The sequence below is a fragment of the Gadus morhua genome, chromosome 14 (genome assembly GCF_902167405.1).
Source record: "Gadus morhua chromosome 14, gadMor3.0, whole genome shotgun sequence".
In the NCBI taxonomy this organism is placed as follows: Eukaryota; Metazoa; Chordata; class Actinopteri; order Gadiformes; family Gadidae; genus Gadus; species Gadus morhua.
In genome coordinates, this window is record NC_044061.1 from 10,908,302 (window position 1) to 10,934,256 (window position 25,955).

Below are 25,955 nucleotides of genomic sequence, written 5' to 3' on the forward strand. Positions count from 1 at the left end.
CTTCTTCAAAAACCTTTGGGGCCATACTGACGAAACGCAAATTAAGCATGATATTCTGAATTAGATGCACGGAACCAAATCAGACACATCCTAGGCAGAATGAAGTTCATGATGGTATACCATGCTGTGTTCGAACAGGTTATGGCCCGATTCTTGCCATCTCGTTAGAGAGATCCATCCTTACATCTGGTAAGAGTATTAGTGGCAAATGAGAGTTCAAACATTTGAGTGTTCCCAGTGTTCGGCGTAACTTTTCGATCATTAAACATGATGAAGCCGTCTCGCGCTAAGTCAGTGGTTTATATACGAAAAATCAAACGCCATCTGCCATCACTGATCAGAAGCAACAGCCATCAGGCCAGGGTTACCAAGGCAGAACAGGAAAAGCCATTAACCGCCAATCACCGCATCGATCGACAAGCTGGTCCACCACTACATCTCCACTTTACCCCCCCCCCACCACCCGACCCACCCACCCCACCACATCCCCCCCCCCCCCCCCAACTCATTCAACCAGCTCTGCCCTCGGTCAAGCACATTATAACTTATTGTACAGTACATGTAGGCAACAAAGCACATGAGCACACAGGCTCACTTAACAGCCGCCCGCCTGCGCTGCCCACCCCTGAACTGAAGCTCATGCACCGGCAATTACATTTCCGCTGAAGTCAGCTCTGAGCGGGATACCCATACCCTCATTTGAAAATGTTATATTCATTAGAGTCCAGCAGCAGATTAAGAGAAAACAAAAGGAGCAAACGAAGGACAACTCAATATATATATATATATGTACTTTTTACTTTTTTCGAGGAAGAATAGCGCTGAATGGATATTTGCCTCATCCTCAGTTATATAGCGCTCTATAGAGCTTCATTATACCAGGGAGAGCAGAGCAGAGGTCTGGGGCAAAGGGGAGCAATTACAGTATGGATCCAGAAGCTGGGGTCTGGGGGTCTGAGGACGGACAGATAGGTGAGCTGTGAGGCAGAGCGCTGTGTCGTGAACACAATCCTCTATATTGAGGTTTTCCACTGATGGATCGGGGATGCAGAATTCTGCAGGCGGATCAGAAAAGCGTGCGTGCGCTCGCAGGCACCCCCTTCCCACGCACTTACACACACACACATAATAATACGAGAGGAGTTGCACCTTTTTTTTTTTCCCTCCTTCACATATAGTCCCCCTCGGAGTTTGGGCGCGCACACAGCATTAGTCAGATACAGCTGCTTATCTGCTAATATCTCAACGTGATGCATCGTTTCCTCGCGTGTTTCCCCCCTTCTATTCCTCACCCCTCCTCTCTGGTCCCGCCCCCTCCCTGCGTTCTCATTGGCTCAGCCTCATTCTGAGGCCACATGATAACGGCCAGCGGAGCAGATATGATGGATGTGACTCGGGGCCTGTGCACTCTCACTGCTCCTGAGGTGGCCTCAGCCACACACATACGCAACAGGGAGAGGAAGCCTGTGAGCATGCGTGTGTGCGTGTGTGAGCGTGCGCGAGCATGTGCACGGGCGCCTGGTCGCGGATGTGGGTGGGGGCCTGTGTGTGTATTGAGAAGGTGGGGGTGCAAAGATACAAACCAGACCCGCCATTTTCCTCGTTCCGCTCATAAATATTTGTGTGGCTGATTTATAAACAGCGGAGCAAGAGACAAGATCAAAGTGAACTGTAACGGTTATATAAAACCAGGGCTCTTTTTGTACTTCATGACACTGGCCCATACGCCCCGCTCATACCTATTAAAGACACAGTTATATATCACAAGGCGTATTTTCAATGGTATTGAATGTCTAGAGTCTGATAGTGGTCTGCACTCCCTGTGCCAACAACCGCGCATTGTAATCCATACAAAAGCTCAACGCTGTCCCTGCTTCTCCTTTCCTTTACCTGGGACCTAAACAGAGCCAGCAGCGTTTTGGTTGGGCCGTATATACTAATGCCAGGCTGCCGTATAGCATGACCGTCTGTCTGTGGGCTTGTGGACTAGACAGCTGCGCGCCATGATTCATACCCTGCCGGCCAGTTGCACACCCTTCACGAGAGGCCAAGCCTTCTGAATGGCTGGGGAGGGGTGGGGTTGTAAGGCCACGCAGACCGGTGCATACTCTTGGGTGTGTGTGTGTGTGTGTGTGTGTGTGTGTGTGTGTGTGTGTGTGTGCGGGTTGGTTCCCATGTGTGTCTGTTTTTAACGGCCGTGGGACAACTTGACATGTCAAAGTGTGGAAAGAGATGGACACACAGTTCCATAGACATAACACATCAAACCAACTGTGCAGCATGTGGGGCATACATTCCACACCTACTGGCTGTGTTTATCTGTCGCCCGCCCCCACGTTAACCCACAGACACACACACACGCACACACACACACACACACACACACACACACACACACACACACACACACACACACACACACACACACACACACACACACATACCACAGACACACACACAAACACACAGACACACACATACGCACACAAACACACACACATACATACACAAAAACACACTAACACACACACTTACACCCCCCCCACACACACACACACATACACACAGACACACATACCACAAACGCACACGGCACACACGCGTACACACAAACACACACATACACACTACACACACACATACCCACACACACACACACACACACACAAACATGCTTACACACACAAACACACACACTCATTTACTTAAACATAATCCACTAACATACACACACACACACACACACACACACACACACACACACACACACACACTGCCGTACTCAAACACAGACCTAAACACACCCCTGCCCACACATGCTGAAACCCTTAAATGCAATACCACACAACCCCCTCCCCCCCCCACACCAGCACCACCACTAACACCAGTAGACCACTGGGAGGTGGGGTCTTCTGGCCCCTCTCATCCCTATGGCTGATTAATAACAGCTCCTGCTAGCAGATGAAACCAGGGCTCTTTGGGCTGACCTCTGTGGGAGGGAGAGCTGTGCGGGGAAACGGGGGGAATGGAAAAGAAGGCCTTTCTCCACGGAGATTCCCCCGCTTTTGTCCTAAAAATAGTTGAATAAACAGGAGATCCATCAGTGAGACAGGGCGTGTTTAGCTTGGTGAGGTGAGGCCTGAAAGAGTTGCTGCTAAATGGCGTGTCTTCGCCGCTCACTATCCGCCCGTCGCTGCTCCTTTTGTTTTGTTTTCATTCGGCGGAGAAAAAGAAAAACGCCGGTCGGCTTTTCACCCGAGTGAACACTTCTCATCCCGGCGCGTGCATAATACGACAGCCGTGAAAAGAATTTTGCCTTTTTGTCTTTGTCAAGACGAATACGTCAGCCGCTCCGCGTCGGAGCCGTGCCGCAGCAGCCCTGCTGTGCTCAGAGGTAGCGCGGACGAAGCCCCCTTTCTGGGATCGTTCCTGGCATTGTTGACCTCGCCTTACCCACTGTGCAGTTCAGGGAGAGTCTGCCCCTGTGGCCCCGGCCAGCAGAGAAGCCAGCGGAATACGCATGGTCTCATCCCGGTGGCTGCAGTTTTCTGCACACGCACACCCACATTCACTCACACACACACACACACACACACACACACACACACACACACACATACACACATACACACACACACACACACACACACACACACACACACACACACACACACATACACACACACACACACACACACACACAGACATAGACACATACACACATACACACACACACACACCCACACACGTGCACACAAACACCCACACACACACACACATACACACACAAACCCACACACATGCACACACACACACACACACACACACACACACACACACACACACACACACACACGCAAACGCACACGCACGCACACGCACACACATAAACACACAGTTCAGAGTGCAGTGGGAACATCACAGGGGTGTGATGCTGAGTGAGGCTGACTAGCGGCAGCAGCGGTCTGGGAAGGGTTACTGAATTATTACTGATGGTTTCAGAGGTAACGCTCGGACCGCCAGGGCTGGGGGGATATTAATCATTTATTTGATTGTCCGCATGTGCTGATTAATCAATTTGAGTGGGGATCCGCAGGATTAACTACCCCCCATTATTCCCCTTGTAAGAACAGATAAGGGGCGACGACTTTAAAATATCACGTTCCATTCATCATTTATTTTTAGGTCCTCCGCTGATGAGGTTGAAATAAAAACTGGAGGTGATATTACGCAGAATGGCAACACAGGAGGGAGAAAGGTTTGCGGGGGGGGGGGGGGGGGGGGGGGGGGGGGGGGAGGGGTCAGCGCATTGGTGGAGCAGGAGAAACCGCATAGGGGAGCAAAAATAAAAGCGTAGATTTAGATTCAACAGACCATGGAAAGAACAGAGCTGTACATTTCTTTGAAACACAGCGTGTGGTGTGGTGTGTGTGTGTGTGTGTGTGTGTGTGTGTGGGGAGGGGGGCCGTGTGTATGTGAGTAAGAGCAGAGAGACAGAGGGAGGAGAAAGCAGAGGAGCAGGAAGTGTATGGGAAAGTGATAGCTGTCTCCACCTGGAGTGTACTGTGGACGCGGCGCTTCAGAGGGGATCACGAGGCAGGGGAAGGGAGACAGCCGCAGCCGCAGCAGCAAGCACTCCTAATCCGCCTTGTTTTGGGTGAGTTTAGCTCCTCTTACACACACACACACACACACACACACACACAAGTACCACCGCCGCCGTAGAGGGAGACGTGTCCAACTACCATCGTGTTCACGTGCGTGCACTTCTTATCTAACCAGTCTATAAATCCTCCGTCTGCCAATTGTTTAATGTGTTGTGCCATGTGGTAATGCCTGTGATTCCAACATACCTCCGTTTGTAAATACAAGAGGCACTCAAAGGGCTGTGGTTGGCTTTACAAGCATGGTGCCCCCGGCGCTTTGCTTGAGAATGCACCGAGAGGGAGAGAGAGAGAGAGAGAGTGGGAGAGAGAGAGAGAGAGAGAGAGAGAGAGAGAGAGAGAGAGAGAGAGAGAGAGAGAGAGAGAGAGAGAGAGAGAGAGAGAGAGAGAGAGAGAGAGAGAGAGAGAGAGAGAGAGAGAGAGAGAGTGGGAGAGAGAGAGAGAGAGAGAGAGAGAGAGAGAGTGGGAGAGAGAGAGAGAGAGAGAGAGAGAGAGAGAGAGAGAGAGAGGCAGAGGCAGAGAGAGAGTGAGAGAGCGACAGAGAGAGAGAGGGAGGGAGAGAGAGAGAGAGTGAGAGGAAGGATTTTGGGGGGGAGATGAAGGGGCGGGTTAGAAACTGTATACTGCCTGTCTTCCCCCGTCATGCCCCCCCCCCCCCCCCCCCACACCCTGAGTTGCGCAGACAGGCAAGCGGAGTGAGACATGTGATAGTGAGGGAGGAGTAGCTTATGTCCACTCCTCCTGGCTGAAAACAAACGAAAAACACCATAATTATGCACTTTTCAGACGGTTTCATCCTTAACACTTTCCTCACGGGGTTGAGATTTATGCTGGCCATGCTTGATTTACTGCACAATTACTGAACAAGAGGTCTTGTGTAATCAATAAACAGGAAGAGAACCGGGGGAAAGTGGTAGCCTTTGAAGTAGAGTTTGAGACTTTGTGCACAATTGAACATTGTTTATAGTTTAAAGTGTCGCATCCTAAGGTCAGGGAGTGTATTTGGCTGCGATGCCATGTCGTGCTTCGCCCAATACCGTGGCTCCTCCAACATTACACTCCTAAGCGCACAAATATTTGACCTGTTTGTTCGATTACAAACTGGGTTATAAGGACACATGAACACATACACATCGAAGACCCAAATCAAATTAAAATCACATGGGTCATAAAAAACGAAAAAGCCTAATGCCCGCTTACAACCCACATGTTGAAATGTTCACCAGGAGTGAGATGCAAAGGCCCATTGTGTGGGAGTAGACTGCGCCCTGTTTTAGTTGTCCCCAAAATGGGCAGCCAACACAATGACCTCTGCAATGACACTCACTAATGGCATGAGCAGTTATTTTGGGACGCACCGATGCGGCCATCACAAGTCTCTCAGAGGCTCTGGAAAGCTTTTTGCCAGCAATAGGCTGCCTCCAATTAGCCGGGTTTGTGTTTGATTTTTAGTGATGACGGTCATATCTCAGCTGTAATTATGCCGCACTGGGAATGATGAGGGTTTAGGTTATTGATCCTGCATTGATCGACCTGATCAATGAGCACTTTGTATTCTTTTTTTTATGGAAAGTGGAGTAATGTTTTTTGTATGGCTAATGAGTGCAACCAACCGAATGACCTATTAAAAATGTGTCTTAGCAGGGGCGACCATTTATGAGGGCTAGCATAGAGAATGCTTCGGGGAATGAAGTGGGCAGTGTTTTCCAACAGAGGGGTCAAACAAGAAAGCGAAACTATACTTGTATACAGACAATATGCATAACTACATACATATACGATAAACATATATACTCTATGTATACTGCATATGTATACACTGTTAATATCTGTGGCATTTTGTATGTGTATAAATATTATTTATACATGAGCAGTCATGCAACTTTTTCACTTTTATTGTGAGTAGGTTTTTCAGTACTTCTACTCGCTATTGACTCCAAATCCAGGTAAAACCTGTGGGAGTGTGGACTGGCACAAGAACACTTGTACACAACAGTTTCACTCTTCAACAAGGTGCTTCATGTGGCATAACAACAAGTGCACACATATATATATATAGACGCTCTCCACTTCCACTCAACCCCCACGTTCATTAATTTACATTTTTTAAGAGGAGTTGAGAGGTGTTAAGTTGGATGCTTCTCCAAAGCATTGTTGCCTGGTTTGTCGCTTCATTGTTACTAATAAAGATAGCTGCTTAAGAAGTGCTGGGTTAAATATTGACTTGGGCTGAGCCTGTCATCGCTGATGTTAATTAGTTAGTGTGTGTAGTTGGCTCGGGCTGAGTGCATGTATGAACAGCCCTGACACTTCCACTGCGGGTATTTCAAACACGCTCTCGCTTTACACCGCTTCTCAATGAATTTTGCATTAAAAAGAACAAGAAAGGGAGAAAACATACAGTGGTACAACACTGCCGTATTGCATCGCCTGAAGCAGCAACCAATTATGTGCTAATGAAATATTTACACTTCCAAACTGAGAACACCAGAGGCAAAAGCTTGCTAATACAAAGTCTGAAGAGACTGCTCTCTTCATTGCATAGCTATGTCAACGAAAAGGAGGAATCGGGAGATCTTCAAAGAACAACAATGGACACACAGTTGGGGCTAGTGTTGGAGCCCTAATCATTCAGCTCTGACCCATAGCCACTGCTGGCTTCCTAGCCTGTATACGTGCCTATTGACACACATGGCGCGTCCACATTGTGTTGTGCCTATGAGGATACAGATGGATTGAAGCCAGAGCATACATGAACATGTGTCTCAACATGCCTCTCCATCGACCGACGTGAGATCTGTATTCGCTTCCTTGCTCATTATGCAAATATCTGCATTCTCACTTCCGCACTTTTTCCATAGCCCCTCCTCAACTAGCTGAATGCAATCCAATATCTCTTCAAACGTCAAGTTGTGAAATGGCCTGTGTTACATTAGACACATGTATCAGAGCATTGGGCGCTTTTTTCGTCTTGGTGTCCTTTTACCTATTCAGAATGCACAATGTGTAGCACATTTACCTATAATGCAAATATCTAGCGCACCTCTTTGTCTCAATGAGGTACACAACACACAGTCCCACTGCCTGTAACTAAATGCCACTCAGGAGACAATAACTATTTGTTTCTTCCATCTGACGCCACTGAAACAGTTAAATGTACGTCTCAGCAGACCAGCTGCCCTTTAACTCGCTGTTTTGTCACCACTAGTAAAAACATCGAACATCTCAACTTCCCACAAAGAAATGGAGACATCAATACCTAAAAAGGGGATTGTTATCCTTGTTGTGCCCTTTGCTTTTGTCTCCCGTTGGAAACAAAACACATTCTTTCACAGTTCCGTCCGAATAATTGCAATTACTCCTGTCCCAAAAATGTGGGTTGCGTTGTTGACGCAGAAATGTGGGATGTTACGGAGAGAGGGAGACGAGCATGTCCAGATTCGCCCCTTGTCAACTTCCAGATGGTACCTGGCAGGTACAGATGTCATCAAGTAGCCATAACAGTTGCCTGGAACCCCCTCCCAGTTGTCGCCCCCTGCAGGCAAACGTACTGTACTGCAATGTTGGCAAAGCCCCTGCCAGCGTGACATTCATAAAAGCACCAGGAGGTTAAGCTGTTAATTAGCTCCTAAAAGAAGAGGGTAACCGCTTCCCATTCATACGGTGTACTGTTTGTTTTGTTTTATTTTGGCTGGGATTCCCTCATCACGTCCTGCCCATTTTCCCCACTTTGCCGCGTGTCCCAGAAAAGCAGGCACCGGGCTCATTAAGACGAGGGGGGGAAGCTGTGTTCATCTCACGGTGGCGATTAGAGAGCGCGCATTACGTATGGATAGCCATGCTGATCCAAATGTCCTCGGTGAGCGGGCCCCCCGGCCACCTCGGTGGTGGTCCTGTGGGCATAGGCCCCGGTCTCATTATCACCGTGCAGGGCATTGATCCCTCCACCTCCCCGCTGCTGCACACACTCTCCCCTGCCTCAGACACTGAGGCTCGCCCATGAATTATGTGGGACACATTGATCAGCTGATTGAGAGCTATTGTTTAGAGCCCTGGGTCATTATTGAAGGAGGGATTACCCGACGCTTGTTCTGTGCCTGGGTGTGCGAGAGGGCATTATTCAGCCTCTTGTCACAACGCCATGCATCGCAGGCCGCTTTGCCCGCTCTCTGGCACCGAAACAAATTTGCACATGGATGCAAGGGGGTGCATTGCACACGCTCATGCAAGCGTGCACATGCCCAGAAACAAACACACACGCACACACACACACACACACACACACACACACCCGTGTACGATCCGTGCCGTGTACACACTAACTGAGACACATACACAAATACACACACACACACACACACACAAACACACACAAACACACACACGCACACACACACACACACACACACACACACACACACACACACACACACACACACACACACACACACACACACACACACACACACACACACAAACGCGTTCTAGTCTACAGCGGCCTACGCATTGAACATGGCCCAAATGACTGGTTGCATTGATTGCCTTTCCTCTGCAATTATGCTCCCATTGTTTACTTCCTCGCATCTTACTCATTCAAAGGGAATTCAATAATTATTGCTTTATTTAATGTTAAAGTAAGTGAGAGTGGTGGGAGTGGAGCGCCCCCCGGCCGCATTGTCTTTAGGTCTCTCCGTTAGCCCTCCTAGGCTACTTTGTTTCATTGACCAATGTTAAGCCCAATCTCTCTAAGGACCCCTACAGCTATCCATCTTATCCTCCCCCCCTGCAGCCTCCCCATTGAAAGAGGTGAACCCGTTTCTCTCGCTCTCTCTGCTAAAGACAAATATGCAGGCTGTATTTAATGTTATTGTTTTATTGCTGGGAGTGATGGATCGTCGGTGCGGTACATCCGTATTGAGAACACACATTGAAGCGGGGGCCGTTTCAGAAAGAGGCCAAGCCCTAAAGAACAAACAGTGTCGTGAAAACACACGAGGCGTTAGGACGTAGGTGTGCAGTCTAAGCCTGGAACACCTTGTCCACCCCCCCCCACCCGCCTGTCGTCTCCATGCTCAATCCTGGGCATGTTGCTGCCTGCAGCGCATCCACTGAACTTGGGTGCGAGGTTGAGCTTTAAGAGGGTGGGGCGCAGGAAGGAAGCCCAGGGCAATCTGTACTCTGCACCTCAGCATACGGGGGTACAGTGGGGTTCCCGGGGGATTCCTCTGCAGTGGGATTCTCCATACGCTCACCCTGTCAGGGAGAGGCGACCCAGTGAGATTTGAGCTACTCCGTAGTGTTTACTTTTCACCAGGGTGTTTCTTCAGCCCAACAGGCCCATCTCATTGTCTCTATTCACAGTGTAGCACAATGAGCTCACCGCCTGTTATTGCTGCCATGACATCACTGTGTCCGCGAAACAAAAGTGCTACTTGACATAGAAGTCATCATCGCCACGTCTTGTGTATAGCTTGTAAATGTGCACTCAGTCGTTGGCGAAACCATGACGACCGCGACACCGGTTTATCACAGGATAGGTCCTCCTTATTCATGTGAAAGGCACTAAGGGGCTGTGTAGCGCTGCAGTGCATTGTGGGCTTATCGGTGTGGTTAGCTGTGTCTTTCTTTCTCATGTACACACACACACACACACACACACACACACACACACACACACACACACACACACACACACCACACACACACAACACACACACACACACACACACACACACACACACACACACACACACACACTTTACCTCTAAGTGCCTAGAATCAGGGAGATAATTACAAAGCAATATACAGGCAGATACTCACCAGCTCTCACAGAGGGAATTTGGCAGCTCTCTCCGAATTGATAGCCATTTAGCTCATGGATAGTCATCTGTTTTAATGCATTAATTTTGTATTAACAGCACTGCCAAATTTAATGGTGGAAATTAGGGAATGATCGTAATGCTATGTGGCCTTCAGCGCATTTATGTGTCTGTTGTGTTGTGTGTGCGTGTGTGTGTGGGGGTGTATGTGTTTGTATGTATATGTGTGTTCATTGCTGACCAACATTCTGTTCATATGTACGTGATTGTTGTGTATGTGTTTTGTGTGTGTGTGTGTGTGTGTGTGTGTGTGTGTGTGTGTGTGTGTGTGTGTGTGTGTGTGTGTGTGTGTGTGTGTGTGTGTGTGTGTGTGTGTGTGTGTGTATGTCTATACAAACTGTATTTTAGTGTCCTACTGGGAACCATTCTGTGGATTTACTGGCTTGGATTGGCTCTGCATCTCTCTTCCAACCTTCCAGTAAAGCCCACCTCCACCATCGCACTATAATAGCCGGGCTAGTCCCAGCAACCACACAGTTCTGTGTGTTAAAGGTCCAATTTGACTTTGCCTTGGAGTGGATAGAAGTGCCGATGCATGCAGTGCTTTGGGTGGGCGTTGCAACCGATACGGGCGCGTATTGCCCACTCAGAGGGCCGAGGTGCGGTGTCAAGTTGTCAGAGAGAGAATGGGGAGGCGCCCACATCACCAACATGTCTCCCTCTCACCTGAACAGGCAGAGTAGTGCTTCAGCCCCCACACACACCACACACACACACACACACACACACACACACGCAACACACACATGCATACACACACACACACACACACACACACACACACACACACACACACACACACACACACACACACACACGCACACACACGCAACACACTCCTGTCAGCAGCAGAGCAGTTAGAAATGTCAACCAAATATATTTTTGGAAATGAAGAAACAATGTAATAGGTAACCTTACCAATAGTGATTTAATGAGGAAAAATAAGTATTACAGGTGTTTTTCCTTTTTTTTTAACCAATTAATCTTAGAAGCAAGTTGAACTCCCTGGAAATAGTAATATAAATTGTAATATCTGACTCAGAGTCTCGCTACATATAAATCACTAGACATTGAATTAGAATAATGTTTAGGCTGTGTGCCATTGGTACGTAATTCAAAGAGTCACATATATTTATGTAGCCTATAGCGCTAAAGGGATGCTATTGTTTGACCATAAAGTGTGTGTCGTAATGAAGAATAAGGGATCGTTTTGATTCACTACTTGGCAGGATCAAATGGGCCATGCCATTTTGAATTGCAGTAGAAAACCAGTAGAAACCTGGCACATACACATCCACACACACAACCCCCCCCCCCCCCCCCCCCCCCACACACACACACACACACACAAACACACACGCAATTTGTCTCCATCATTGTGTTTACCCACACAACCTTTTTCTTTCTTTCTTTCGTTTCCTTTTTTCTTTTTCTCCTCCTTCCTTTCACTCTCACACTCAACCGATCAGCTCAGCCGTAAAACTGCTGTTTCCTATATGCATTCCCCAGTCCAGTCGAAGTAGTGAAGGGAGAAAGGAGAGCTGCGTTGCCGGCGACGATCAGGTTGCCTCCATCTTTTCTTCTCTCCTGCTCTGTTCCTGATGGGGCCTCTATGGGGTGCTTAGAAAGCCCAGAGCAAGGTAGGCCAGCTCATCCAAGCTCTCCCAACATGACTTTTTCATTAGGCTGCCAAATTCCTGCACTCCAGTTGGAGGTGATTTATCAACTAGAGGCTTCACTGTGGGATCATAGGAAACAGACATAGGCCGCGTCTCATGCGTTATTATGTTTCATGTGACTTTTTTTCTTCTTCTCTCTACGTATATATGTGTGTGTGTGTGTGTGTGTGTGTGTGTGTGTGTGTGTGTGTGTGTGTGTGTGTGTGTGTGTGTGTGTGTGTGTGTGTGTGTGTGTGTGTGTGTGTGTGTGTGTGTGTTTGCAAGTGTAATCATGTGTTTGTGTGTGTGTGCCTGTGAGTATGTGTCAGTTTAAGTGTCTGCGTTGACAGTGTCTTTGTCGCTGGGCTCGCATCCCGTCTGTGTTCATAAAGGGGAGCTGTAGTGAGTAAGTGAGATCCAGGTTTTTTTTCCCCATCTGATGATCAGAGAGTTGCGCTCCTCATGGCTGACATGAGTTCCAACCTCTCGAAAGCTCCGGTTTTCCTTCGGGTCTTCCCAGATCATTTGTGAAGCAAGGGGCCCCCACATCACACATCGCTCTTCATCGGTTAGCTCAGCTCCGGAGCAGCGTCTCTCTCTCAGGGGCCCCCGGAGAATATTGGCTGTACAGGTGCAGCCAGTAGAGACCCGTGTTGTTGGCTCTACGGGACCGGCATCCAGGACATTCTGCCATACAGTGAAATATGGCAGTTTCCAGTTCGCTTCTGTATAAATCCTCTTCTTTTTATGGCAAGCTGTTAAATTCCCAGGGCCTTTTTGTTCCCCCTACATTGTGAGAGCAGCTTTGAAGTGTAGGTCAGGTGCTGTCAGGGTTTTATTTTTTTTCCCCGTCTTTGTAGATTTCTTTTTTTGTTTTAACCTTGAGTCATATAAGGGAAGCAAAGTCATTTTTTGGGGGGGGGGGGGTTTAATTCAAGACATCTGTATAGTGACTGAGAAACCGTGTGCGCGATGGATTTGGTGCTATCTGCTATTAAATCTGTTTCTCAGGTTCCCCCCTCCCCCCCATCCCTCCTTCTTGAGTTCAGATACAACACGTGTGCACAGAGGGGGGATCGGAGGGGGGGGGGGGGGGGGGTACGACTCACACACACAATATCCAGCAGCACCTATTCAATGACATCATGGGCGGCTTCAAACGAGGCGCGAAAGGAGAGCATGCAGAGACACAGAGCCTTTTACAATCACCTAATAACTCTATTACACCGAGCTGCGGGGATCACCGCCAAAAGAAAGGCGTGTGTGTGGGTGGGGGGAGGGGGGGACCCCTATTTCTTTTCCTGGAAGCTTCGTCCTAATGCTCACTTTAGGTGCAGAACTGAGAAATATGAGACTGCCGTGAATTGAATACATTTGAAAAGCCCAAAAGCAATTAGAAATGACCATATAATTGAAGTTTAAACAAGAGAAAGGAAAGTATCTGAACGATATTACGAAACATATAATTGTTATGAGACATGATATAATAATGATTGTTTGAGACATTTTTATTGTTTCTTTTCAACATCATATTTTGTTATGGTATCCATGTAATATGGTTAAATATATAATATTGCTTTGGTGTTCTGTGGTCATGCTAACAGGTTGTTGTATATTTCCCTTTATGAAGAAGTGTAATTTGTGGAAATCCGACGACCAGTAGTCTTGCATTTCCCTAAAACAAAACACAAAAGACACATATATGCACATAGTTATGCACAACCCATTATACTATTAGCATATTGAAGTACGGTGGTGATCATAACTGAAGCATGAGAACAAATTCCAGGCCAAAGGCAGTGAGGCGATGATGAAGCCCACTCTTGCGCGACTCAAGGGCTTGTGAGACAACATACCTCCAGAAGACAGCCCCCGTCCTGTATCGTAAACAATCTGGAGCTATCAGGCTTTGGTTCTTTGGTGGCTGAGGGCGGGCTGCTCAGCGGCTCTGTGGCCTAGCCTGACCCGGCCCGCTCCATAATGGGTGAGGGTGGGCTATTAGAATAGAGCTGTGTGGTGTGAAGACATGCTGGGGCTGGGTTTGCCACAATAGGTTGTTTGGCACGGTGTCAACACCACCCAACACCACCGCCAAAACGACGGGTGTGTGTGTGTGTGTGTGTGTGTGTGTGTGTGTGTGTGTGTGTGTGTTTGGTTTTGGGGGGGGGGGGAGCAATGACTGGCAGCTGGGCCTTAAGGGAGGGGGGGGGCGAAGGGGACTGACGGGTCAATACCGAGGCTGATTTCTCCTCTGAAGGTCATCCTTTTCCTGTGGAATGTCCTACATTGCTTGAGAACGCACACACACACACACACACACACACACACACACACACACACACAGACACACACCCACACACACCCACCTGACACACAGACACAGTTCCGAGCAAGGACTTGCCGCGCGGTGATCAATATTGAGCGTTTCATGCGTGAAACAGGCCGATGTTTGGAGTTTCCTTCTCGGAGACGGGGAGGCTTGTGCTGAGTGAAGGGGATCAATGGCCCCCTTTTCCCCCACTGCAGCGTGTAGACCCAAGGCTTCTGAAGGGTGGCTGATGTGTGAGTCTACCTCCCCCTACCCCCCCCCCCCGCCCCTTCATCCCGGGCCCTCAGGGGCCACCCGCCTGGCAGGCCCCTCTCCGGTCCTGTTAGCCCCGCTGATACAGACACCGTAGCGCGGCGCGGCGTGGCGTGTAGGCATCGGCGCACGCGGTACCCTCCCCCCTACCCTCCCGCACGGCCTGGCCGTTAAACAACGGGGCCCTGATTGGGAATTGATTTGTTCATTTGGCCCGTCTGTGGAAGTGAAATTTAGCCGGCGGTCGGCCCTAGCCTCCCCTAGTTTGTAAAAATGCAAAAGAAAATAACTTGTCTCACAGTCGCTCACCGTCTGCCGTCCCTCTCTCTCTCTCCCTGAACAGCACCTGCAGCAGCATGAACACGCGGTGGAGGGCGAGGCCTGCTACTACCACTGCGTGCTGTGCGGCTACTCCACCAAGGCCAAGCTCAACCTCATCCAGCATGTGCGCTCCATGAAGCACCAGCGCAGCGAGAGCCTGCGGAAGCTCCAGCGCCTACAGAAGGGCCTGCCAGAGGAGGAGGAGGACCTGGGCACCATCTTCACCATACGCAAATGCCCCTCGTCCGACACAGGTCAGAGCCCCGGCAGACGTGTTTTTCGCTCGTTTTCTCTTTCCCCCCCTCTCTCTCTCTCTCTCTCTCTCTCTCTCTTCTCTCTCCCCTCTCTCTCTCTCTCTCTCTCTCTCCCCTCTCCTCTCTCTCTCTCTCTCTCTCTCTCTCTCTCTCTCTCTCCCCCCTCTCTCTCTCTCTCTCTCTCTCTCTCTCTCTCTCTCTCTCTCTCTCTCTCTCTCTCTCTCTCTCTCTCTCTCTCTCTCTGCTTCCTCTATGAAGTATGTCTCCTCTTCTGAACTTTACTCCTCCCTTCGCCTGACCCCTCTGGTGTGGGTTCCCCTTCGTTCTTGGAGCTCTCCATTTAATTAGGTTCCTCGTTGGAGGCAAAAGAAAATAAATGTATAATTTATGTTCTGTTTTGTTTGTTTTGCTTGTCTAATGGTACAGCAACTGTGTTGTGTGTGTTTGTTGCTTTCGCTGTTTTATGTAAACAGTGATCATTTGTTCGGTTATGTAAAACGTAATGATGCCTCTTTTGAGCTACTTTTGTTGAGTCAGTCACGGAAGGGACCAGTGTTTGAGAGAGCTATAGGGATTTATATTTTCCCAGTTTAGAAGTTGGGACAGAGCTATCCCGGAGGAGGAACCTGGCAACATCGACAGCAGCAGCAACAAAACGACTGAAACTAACCCAAAACAACGAATAAAGAGCATGCTACATCGACAGATTTAGTGAAACAAAGGGCTGGACTACGAACGTATACTCTAGACACATTAGAACCAGTCAGATGTGGTCAATTAACACCCTTTCCTAGCGAGATTTACTTTTCCAACGACTCCCGGCCTCTGACAAAGGGCCCTCTATTGTGCGTCCCTTCAGAAGAGAACCACTGCTGCAGTCGCAAACTCCACCCCCCCCTCTCTCTCTCTCTCTCTCCCTCTCTCTCTGTAATGTGGATGATGTGGATGGGGGAAGGAGGGGGGGGGGGGGGGGGGGGGGGGGGGGGGGGGGGGGGGGGTCAGCCTGTGAAGACGCTTTGTTCCAAGGAGGCAGGGATAATGAAGCCAACAGCCAGGAAATTGCGCAAAAAGGCAGTTGCAGATCTGAAGCAAATCATTAGAGAACATATTTAGCCAAGCAATTAGGGACAATTAAGCTTTCTGCTCGCTGCACTCCAAATATGTTAATGACCGTCATACAGTGGACAAGTGAACATGCAACGCCAAGAGGAAGGGGCCACGGGGTTGAAACAGAGGGGGGGAGGGGCTAGGAGCTTAGCGACGTGTCTGTTTGGGACAGAAATTGTTTGTGTATTTATTGCAGTTTGCTTTATTAGCTTGAAATGCCAATGCCATGTCAAAGCTTGAAGGGGTTTTAGTACTAATTGCAGTTGACAGGCTCTGCTACAGACGGAGAGACTTCCGCGCTATAAGCCATCGCTGTCTGCCCTGCCTCTGTCAGGGTGGAGGAATCTGGGCATAGACCATCTTCCGTCCCTGCGCCGGCTCTATACCCTTTACCATTTATACCTTTTAAGCATGATTTGCAACAGTCTGTAACATGAAATGAAGTCAACAATGATGTAGTCCCAAGTCTTGTATCTTGATATTTATTTTTTATTTGATATTTTTGCTCTTGATGAACGCAAACGTGAGTGCTGTGAATTTTTCAAAGGTCCTCCAAGGTCTCATCTGAATCAATATGTTTTCTCCCACCGAAATGCAGTGTTCTTAACACTGCCATCGACTTGCTCAGTCCACCATCTCTGAGGTTTGTTGAAAAAAAGGCCAGAACCACTCAGTGTAATATTTAATTTCCTCAAGGCTCTGCTGAGGCTCGAGTCTCTGTTTTGTGTTTGAGGCATAAGTGCAAAAGTGGCTGTGGAACGCGTCCCAGCTTGTTAAAACAACGTTGGACGCAGATTTCTGGGTCAGCCAGACTTTGATTCCGCTCGCCCACTTCTAGCTTGGCTGGAGTTTGAGGTCCTAACCGCTAACCTGGTCAGGGTATTCCCCCTTAAGCCAGCAGTACCCCCTCACTGTCTCCAGCTCAGAGGGTATGGTTAAACAGAAGTTCAAATCTTGCCTGGGCAGAAATTCTTATCAAACCATTTTCTTTTCTTTATATCCTGGAAACTTTACCAAAAACAACATGGAGAGAAAAAAGAGGATTCTACTGAACAATAAAATATGACTGGTATAATTCAAGCCTTTGTGATTGCACTCATCCACGTGGCATACCATGGCCATCGCTCTAAGGAGGGAGCGAGGCAGAGCGAGAGACAGAGAGAGAGAGAGAGAGAGAGAGAGAGCAAGAGAGAGAGAGAGAGAGAGAGGAGGCATCTGATGGCACATGTCTCCCCTGGGCCTCTGTGTCCATGGTGCGGCCGGGGCAGCAGAGATGAATTTCCCTCCTAATTAGACCAACACAGGGATAAAAAGGCGTGCATTGTTTTAATTCTTCCCCCACCCACCGAAAATGTGCTGCTTAGGCGTTTTGCTCTGTGGCTTGGCCTCCCATTTGTCTTCCTTAACCCTTCCTCTGTTGCGGGAAACAAAGGAGGGCTGGCAGGGACCCCCAGCCCTTACACAGCTGCCCTGCGTGCGAGGAGCCCAGGGACCAGGGCAGTACAACTGGCCTGAGCCAACCTCCTGCAGCAGCACCAGGGCTTTTTTAGTTTGCTCTGTGTATTATGATTGTCGAAAGATCGCAAAAGGCATCCACTCGTGTCTTGGTGAAATAAAGCCGGTTTAATTAGTGGCTACTAAAGGATGAAATGTGATGGATGAGATAATTATAGGTATTTTCAGGGTTAGAGTTAAGGTTAGCGTGCTGTGTTAATGGTAAACACTGTCTTTTTTTTCGCTCTCTCTCCCGCTCTCTGTGTGCTAGAACATGAGCTAGAGATTATACGGTGGGGAAGAGATAGAAAGGAGGAGGGGATGAGTGTAACAAGGGGAATAGGAGACTGTTTTAGTAGCCTGCGTGTGCAAGAGGAGGACTATGACACTCGAGCATATGATGGCACTATAATATTTTTAATGATTGATGTTCACCGGGGCATATGGCTCGGTGACACATTGAGGTTTCTCATTTCATAACAGTTAATCGACCAAAGTTATTTTTTGAGCGCAGAACAGAATGAGATCATGCCTTTTAAAAAGGGCAAAGTTAAATAGCACCCCAGGGTGGCGGTACTCCTGCCAGTTAGTACGGCACCAGCACAGCGGAAGGCAGAACCAGTGGAACAAGAAAAATAAGTTATGATTTTACACACACGTGTTAAATGTGTGTACAACTCAAATCTGTGTGTGTGCGTGTGTGTGTGTGCGTGTGTGTGTGTGTGTGTGTGCGTGTGTGCGTGTGTGTGTGTGTGTGTGTGTACAAATTACAAACCGTTTCAGCTCTTCCAGTGGCAGTATTTCTATGCAGACACTTTGCATGGATGTGTGTTAAGGTAGCTGGTATGGAGGAAAAAACCTTGAGTTGGTTGACAAAGTGGATTAGTCCCTGCCTGAGTCCCAGATGGCAGGCCCTTGATCGGCGGGCTGTGACGGCTTGGTTCTCAGCGCGCCAGAGGAAATCCCTCTCTTGGGCGCTCTGGGAAGGAGCTGGGGTGCGGCGCGGCAGACCCCAGACATCGTCTGCTGCCGCCTGCCCAGATACGGACGGCGTTCCCCAGTCGCTTGTCCTCCCTGGTCTGGGTGTTTCGGGGCAAGCGCTCAGTGGCTTTTACCTCTTGAAAGAACACATTTCTCCAAGCGTTGTCAGTGTGTGTGTGACGTGTATGTGAGAGTGTGTGTGTTGTGGCGTAGAGTGTTATGTTGGCATGTTTCTCTTGCGGTCACCCGAGCGGTAGTAAGACCCTGAGAGTCAGGGTCTCACTGCTCCATATGCTTTCTCTGCTACATGCATTGCTCTCCATCTCTGTCATTGAAAGATGTCCTATAGGGTTAAATATAGCCGCTCTTTAATGGAGGGGTTGGCCATTACCCTGCAGTCCAGATTAAGGTTCTTGACAGTATAGGAAACAGTGAAATATGGAAGTTATCTTCAGCCTTTATTTTTTTCAGACCGGCCTGAAATAGATCTCCCTATGTCGTGCATTAAAGCCATTAGTTTCAGTTTCACCCTTCTTCTGCTATTCCATTTGTATGCTGTATATTCCCTGAGCTTTGCCCCCGCCACTGTTATTAGTTCATTGCGTCCTGCAGATGGGCTAAATCTGCAGAAGCCAGGTAAAAGCAGCACTGAGCCCGAGCACGCTCTTAATGGCATGCGTGGATGAAATGCAGAGCGCTTTTTGCTCCCACAGGCAGTAGCGAAACAGACAACAGCCTCTTTCTGGAATGTCCTCCTTTATTCATGCTTGTTAAAACGCGAGGTAAACCTTCCCAGAAACAGGATATTGTGGCCTCAAACCACCAGACCCTTTCTTCATGCCATATTATAGCCAATCTAAGTAAGTTGCATAGACAGACAGCGCCGCAATGCGCTTTTAATAAAGGCTGTTATTGCTCTGGTGATGCCCAGAGCATAGGAGGGTGTGGCCAGCCTCGGATGAGTCGGAGGGCCCCGGAGGGCATGTCGGGGGCCCCGGATCCCGTCAGACGCATGCCCCGTAATCCTTGACCGAGGGGCATCGTGTCAACATAGGAAATTGTTTGCTGTCCATGGAGCATGGGCCGGAAATTTGTTAATACCGCACATTACTATTCATTTTGAGAATATTAGAAATGGCAAGGCATTTATTAAAAAGTCAAAATGATGGCTTTATGGATTTTTTTCCAGCGGTGCAGAACCATCCATGTAACCTTTGCTTGATAGATGGCTTATGGAGTCCTCCGCTGGCTCATTTAGCGGTTGCAATTGACCAAAAGGCCACCGTTCTATTTGAGGATAGGGTTTTTCGAAATCAAAAAAAAATGCTAACCCTTTCCATATTTTACTTCTTCTTCTCCTGATGAGGTATTTTCGCTCTGAGTAATGCCACGCTGTGGTCACTGGCAGGGGGACAACCTCCTTTTGCTATCACTGTCGGTTATGATTTGAAATATGTCCCTCCATGCATACCATACCATAAAGAGCCGGCCGTACCATAATTAATCCCGACCGTACCATCGATGAGTGCACACATAGGTGTGCACACAGAGACAGTGTGATGGGGGCTAGGGATCTCCACTATGTCGTCGGGTGGAGGCCTGTATTTCACACCCCAGCCCCCCCCACCGATGAGGTGTGTGGCCAGCGGGGAGAGGGGAGAGGTGGGGGGGGGGGGTTGACCAGTGGCACATTATAATATTGGTTTCCCTCTCTCCTGTCATTACCGGACACTTTCCTTGAAAGCTGATCCACGAGATAGACAGTCTGTCCTCGGAGCGCCATCTCATTTGTACCTCCTCAGATGTGTTAATGAGTTCTATTCTCGGGGCCGCCGGGCTCCACTTGCTTGCAGGGTATCGGCAGAGCAGGGGTGTCAAAGGGTGCTGGGTTGCAGGCGCATGGGGCAAAGGAGGAAGGAGGAAATACAGTAGCTGCCCCCCATAGCTCCCCTCGTGCCTCCCCCCTCCCCACACACATACTCACACACAAAGTGACCACAGCATCCATGTGGGCTGTCAATCATGCCTGGGTGGGGGTGATAGATAGATAGAAGGACTGTCATGGCATCAATATCTGAGAAGTACGAATATGAGGTGATGCTAAATTTGTCAAGGAGAGACAAGTAGGCATGGTATTATTTCTTACTTTCTGATATGGCTGTACAGAGGCTGCCGTGCGTGTAGATGTTTAGAGGGTTAGAATACAGCGTCTCCAGAGTTATACGTCCAGGTTTGGTGCCGCTTCTTAATAGTAATCTGAAGCAGCCTCTTGGTTACCCTTCAGGTATTGAATGGACCTGTCGTCTGTGTTTAATCACACCGCATTAAAGCCAGCTCCTCTGCCGCTGAAAAGCACTTCTATACCATATCATTCATAGACAATGAGTAGAATACACTTATTATACTCTCATTGTGTATCAATGTAGCCTGCCACATGAGTTATTTAGATCTAATTCCAATGGGACTATCTCGGAAGGTGATTATATGGTTGTTGAAATATTTTAAACCTTTTATTTGATTTCCCTTCTATAAATACAACTTGTGTGGATTCCCCCAAGGCACATTATGATCTCCTACCCAACATGTTTTGATCTAATATATTGATTGTACAGAAATGTACTGTGTGCCAGGTATGCGAGGAACTAGAGCCGATAAATTGTTAAACACTCACATTTGTTGCCATGTTTTGCTGTTGGCTGAACAGTATTTTACTAGCTGTCAAAGCAAGGCAGCTCAATTTGCCTGTGGACAACACAAGAGCGGGTTGAAGTTTGGGAAAGTATTGAATCAAGGCAGGGAAAGTTTTATTTAGTCGTATATAATACCAGCCCTTTGTGGGGAAGGGGGGAATCGGAGAGCAAGATTTGATCTGTGGATGTGGGTTCACATCAGGTCCAGGCTGAAGAACTAACACAGCAGGCGGAGGGAGTATGCCCTCTCCTGAAGATAACTCAGACAAAGACCAGGTCAAAATCACTGTGTACGTGTGTGTGTGTGTGTGTGTGTGTGTGTGTGTGTGTGTGTGTGTGTGTGTGTGTGTGTGTGTGTGTGTGTGTGTGTGTGTGTGTGTGTGTGTGTGTGTGTGTGTGTGTGTGTGTGTGTGATGGTGTGTGTGTGTGCGTCTAATCTATACATACGTTTTCTAACATGATCTGTGAATGTCTGTTTCCTGAGAGCTTTGTTTCCAAGCATTGTGAGTGTTTCTTTACTATGCATTGTATCTGTGTTGTAGGAGCATTGTGGAACTGCTAGGATACTGTGGTTGATTCAGTTGGCTGTTTTGCTTTTATTCCGACCGTTTGATACAGATAGCTGGATATCCATTCGGCTCTATCAAAGTGTATGCTTTTATCACAGCTAGTTAGCTATTTCAGCACAAAAAATTGGTTGATAACTATATTTATTTTTGTAGGATTGTGTAGTCTAGGATAAGCATGGTCGGAATCCATTGCTGTGGAATTTCAAAAATAATAATTAATTGAATTATTTTGTTTTTTTTGGCAACAAACAAGATGGAGTGGCTAAAATATCTTAAAGCTTTATTATTATGTATACTTATAACACTGTGAAAGCCACAGAGTGCATGTGGATGGAGATAAGTCAAATATCTTAGGGAAATGGCAGAGACGACACCATAACCAATATTCAGCATGAACCACTGTTCATAAAGCGAGCTAAGTTCAATGTTCATGCTACTTGCAAAGTAAAAATTCAGTGCCTTGTGCATCCAGTCGATCCAGTGTCATAACACACACGTGAAAGGACATGCGATTGCTTATATATATACACAATTTTTTTCTATTTCGTAATGCAGCATCTATCGCCACAATATACAGACAATTCTGCTCAAGCCATGTCATGTCATTCATTTCAAAAGATGGCGTGCCTACTGAACTGCTGCATCCTAATTTACATTTACAAATCAAGCCTGGAATGAATACATTGGAGTTGCATTAGTTATTTATAATGATATTCAAAACATCCACGCCTGCAAGACCAGTAATATTATCCAGCCAGTGTTATGATGTACCTATTAGGGGGAGGCAATTACAGGAGTTGCAATGTCCACCAGTTCTTTAAAAAAATATCTATTAACAGGTGGTGAAGATATAAGCTGGAAAATTCCCAGAAATCCCGAGCCAGACTGGTGTATCATCATGAAGATTAAAGCTATATATTTGCTGCATACTAGCATGGAAAATATTGAATATATCCAAAATCGCTAGTGTACCAAACCAAGCGAGTCTCAGTGTTGGTGTTGTGGTCTTTGTTGACCATTCCAAGCGCTTCAGACAGGGTGCAACCTATTTGTTTGGGAGTAATAGAATAAAGAACAGTGCTGCCTTCTGGATCCATGTCATTGGTTCTGTCAGAGTAACATTCAGAAGGTTTTTAAGCATATTGGCTTGACGCCGCTACAGGAGCCAGTATGGCAGCTAAAATAAGCCCAAACGGGATGTGTTTTGTCATGTAAAATGGCCGGAGAGGAATCTAATTGGGTGGGGGGGTGGGGGGGGGTGGGGGCGGGAGAATGAACGGCAATGTCTCCTTTGTTTAATGGCCTTCTACAGTCATTTTGCCGGAGCCATTGTGCGCCGGAGCACAATAGCATTAGCTTGTCCTCGTGGCCGGTGCTCTCCTTTTCTCCGGCCGTCTGTGCAGTCAGCTCCTGTCCGTTCCACTCTGTCTCCACGCTTCACTTCCACGCTCCACCAGCGCTGAGCGGGGAGCCACTGAAAGATATACCCCCCAGCACGAAGCACCTCTCTGCCACTTCTGTTCCCAGACTTTTAGTATGGCCACCATCTCTCGTTTTCACCAGAGAAAGCCTTCTCCTCTCGCTCTTTCAGCAACCCCCCCCCCCCCCCCCCTTATAATACGTTGGGAAGTGAGAGCTTTTTTTTTAACAGCCCCATTGTTTGTTTAGTCAATTTTGATACCCGCCAGATATTTTGCGCTTTTTATACGGCTTTTCATGTTGTCGGTGAGTGAGAATTACTGGACTTGATCACACTAGGATTCAAGTTTTTCCACCAAAGTAAAAAGAAATTATGAAATGAGATATTGTAACGATAATCTCATGGAAAATACATTTCAAACATCATGAAGTTGTTTTCATTCGTTTTTGTTCGAGGGAGAATCATGTAAGGAAAAACACCTATATGCGCATTCATACATACAGGGCAATACAGGCAATGCACTGAATGAAATATGACTCATGAACCTCCTATTATACAATAAACCTCTAAGCGGATGTGTAAAAAAAATAAAAAAACTGATATCCAAGTAGACACTGAGCCTCCTCTTATGATGGATTGTGTCAAGTGTGACGCTGTTCCAGGTGTTCTCGTGTCTACAGATAGGAAACATCACTAGATACTTGAGCCGCACAGCAACGATGAAGCACACGTTTTCAACGCCGATCATTCTAGTGTCTCCATGTTAATCAGTGATCTATGTAGCTTAGATAATGCATCCCAGCCAGTTGTATTTCCTTATTAAATGGCATTCTATAGGAAAAATAATGTATACAATTAATTAATGTATATGTATATAGGTGGTGAAAAGCTGCTGGAAGACACAGCTTACAAACTGATATATATATATATATATACATATATATATATATATATTGTACAGCCACCTCCAACCCTTTCTTTGTGCACATTTTCTAACGAATAACCATGGCATATTTTGTGTTAATGGCCCTCAGCCTTGTGAAGGTGTAATAAGGCGTGATAAAAAAGGGGCCTGAGTAACTAAGCTACAAGCATTCTTGTGTGCATTAAGTGTCCTTTTTTGATACAAAGGTCATTCATAACTTGGTCGGGTTGTCAATGTACAGTGAGAGATATTGATTGATTAATGCATTGAGTGCTCCAAATCCATTTTGCTCTGTGAATGGAAATGGAAAGGAGACAGTCTCTCTCTCTCTCTCTCTCTCTCTCTCTCTCTCTCTCTCTCGCTCTCGCTCTCGCTCTCTCGCTGTCTGTCTCTCTCTCTCTCTCTCTCTCTCTCTCTCTCTCTCTCTCTCTCTCTCTCTCTCTCTCTCTCTCTCTCTCTCTCTTTCTCTTTCTCTTACACTCGCTCTCTCTTGCTCTCTCTTTCGCTGTCTCTATCTCTCTCTCGCTCGCTCGCTCTGGCTCTGCATCTGGCTCTCACTCTCTCGCTCTCTCTCACTCTTTTTTCTCACTCCATATATTTTCATCTCTGCCCGTTGTTCAAAGGAGATAATTTTGTGCAAATAAAAGGGACATAAGCCCAAGTTTCTGCCAAGTAATACATTGCAAATAACCGTCCGTCCAGTTAGTCTGAATGGCTCAGAGAGTTAGGTTGCTCACACACAAGCCTTTCTCGGAGCGCAGAGTAACGTGTTGGTCACGGGCCACGCCGGCAGCAAATGAACAACTTAGTGTGACTTTGTAAAAAGAACTCAGTGCCTCAAACACGACTTCAAAAGGATAGTGGCAAGATGACTTGTTATGAACACAAACAAGACTATTTCAAATGTCACGTGCATGCAAAAATGTGGTCAACCTCCTGAAAAACAAGTCGTCTTAACTCTTTTGAGCCCCTGTTTCCAACCATTAGTTAGCATCATATGTCAATGCTTCCCTCCCCTCACTCTGCATGTGGCCCGCCTGCAGATGGTCTTAAAGAGTGTTAGAGGGCAGGGTCACGGGGGGTTATGACTCTGTAGCGACAAGGAATAAGAGACCTGTATCACCCCGCTTCCCAGCAGGGAAGCCTAGGAAGGGCCCTGGGATTCACTCATTCCCTCAGAAAGAAGCATGTGCTGCATTAGAGGGGCCTTAACAGAGTGGGCCATCTCTGCACCTTTCATCTCCACCAGTGGCGGCTCCATTAGAGCTTTTATCTTTCTTGCTGATGGCTACTCTTGATAATGGTGGGGGGGAGGGGGGGGACGGACAATCCCCCACCACCCCCACCCCCCACCCCTCCGCCCCCACACAAAAAAAGTAAAGACTCAACTTTGACGTTTCTTTTTCCGCACG

The 25,955-nt window shown here is 47.7% G+C and overlaps 1 protein-coding gene across 1 annotated transcript in view; it reads left to right on the plus strand.

Annotated features, from left to right (window-relative positions):
* Positions 1-25,955, plus strand: part of zfhx3b (zinc finger homeobox 3b) — a 134,991-nt gene that overhangs the window by 62,555 nt on the left and 46,481 nt on the right. Inside the window, exon 5 of the mRNA XM_030378032.1 lies at positions 15,126-15,357. Within this exon, the coding sequence (XP_030233892.1) occupies positions 15,126-15,357 (232 nt within the window). The remainder of the gene's footprint in view (positions 1-15,125; positions 15,358-25,955) is intronic.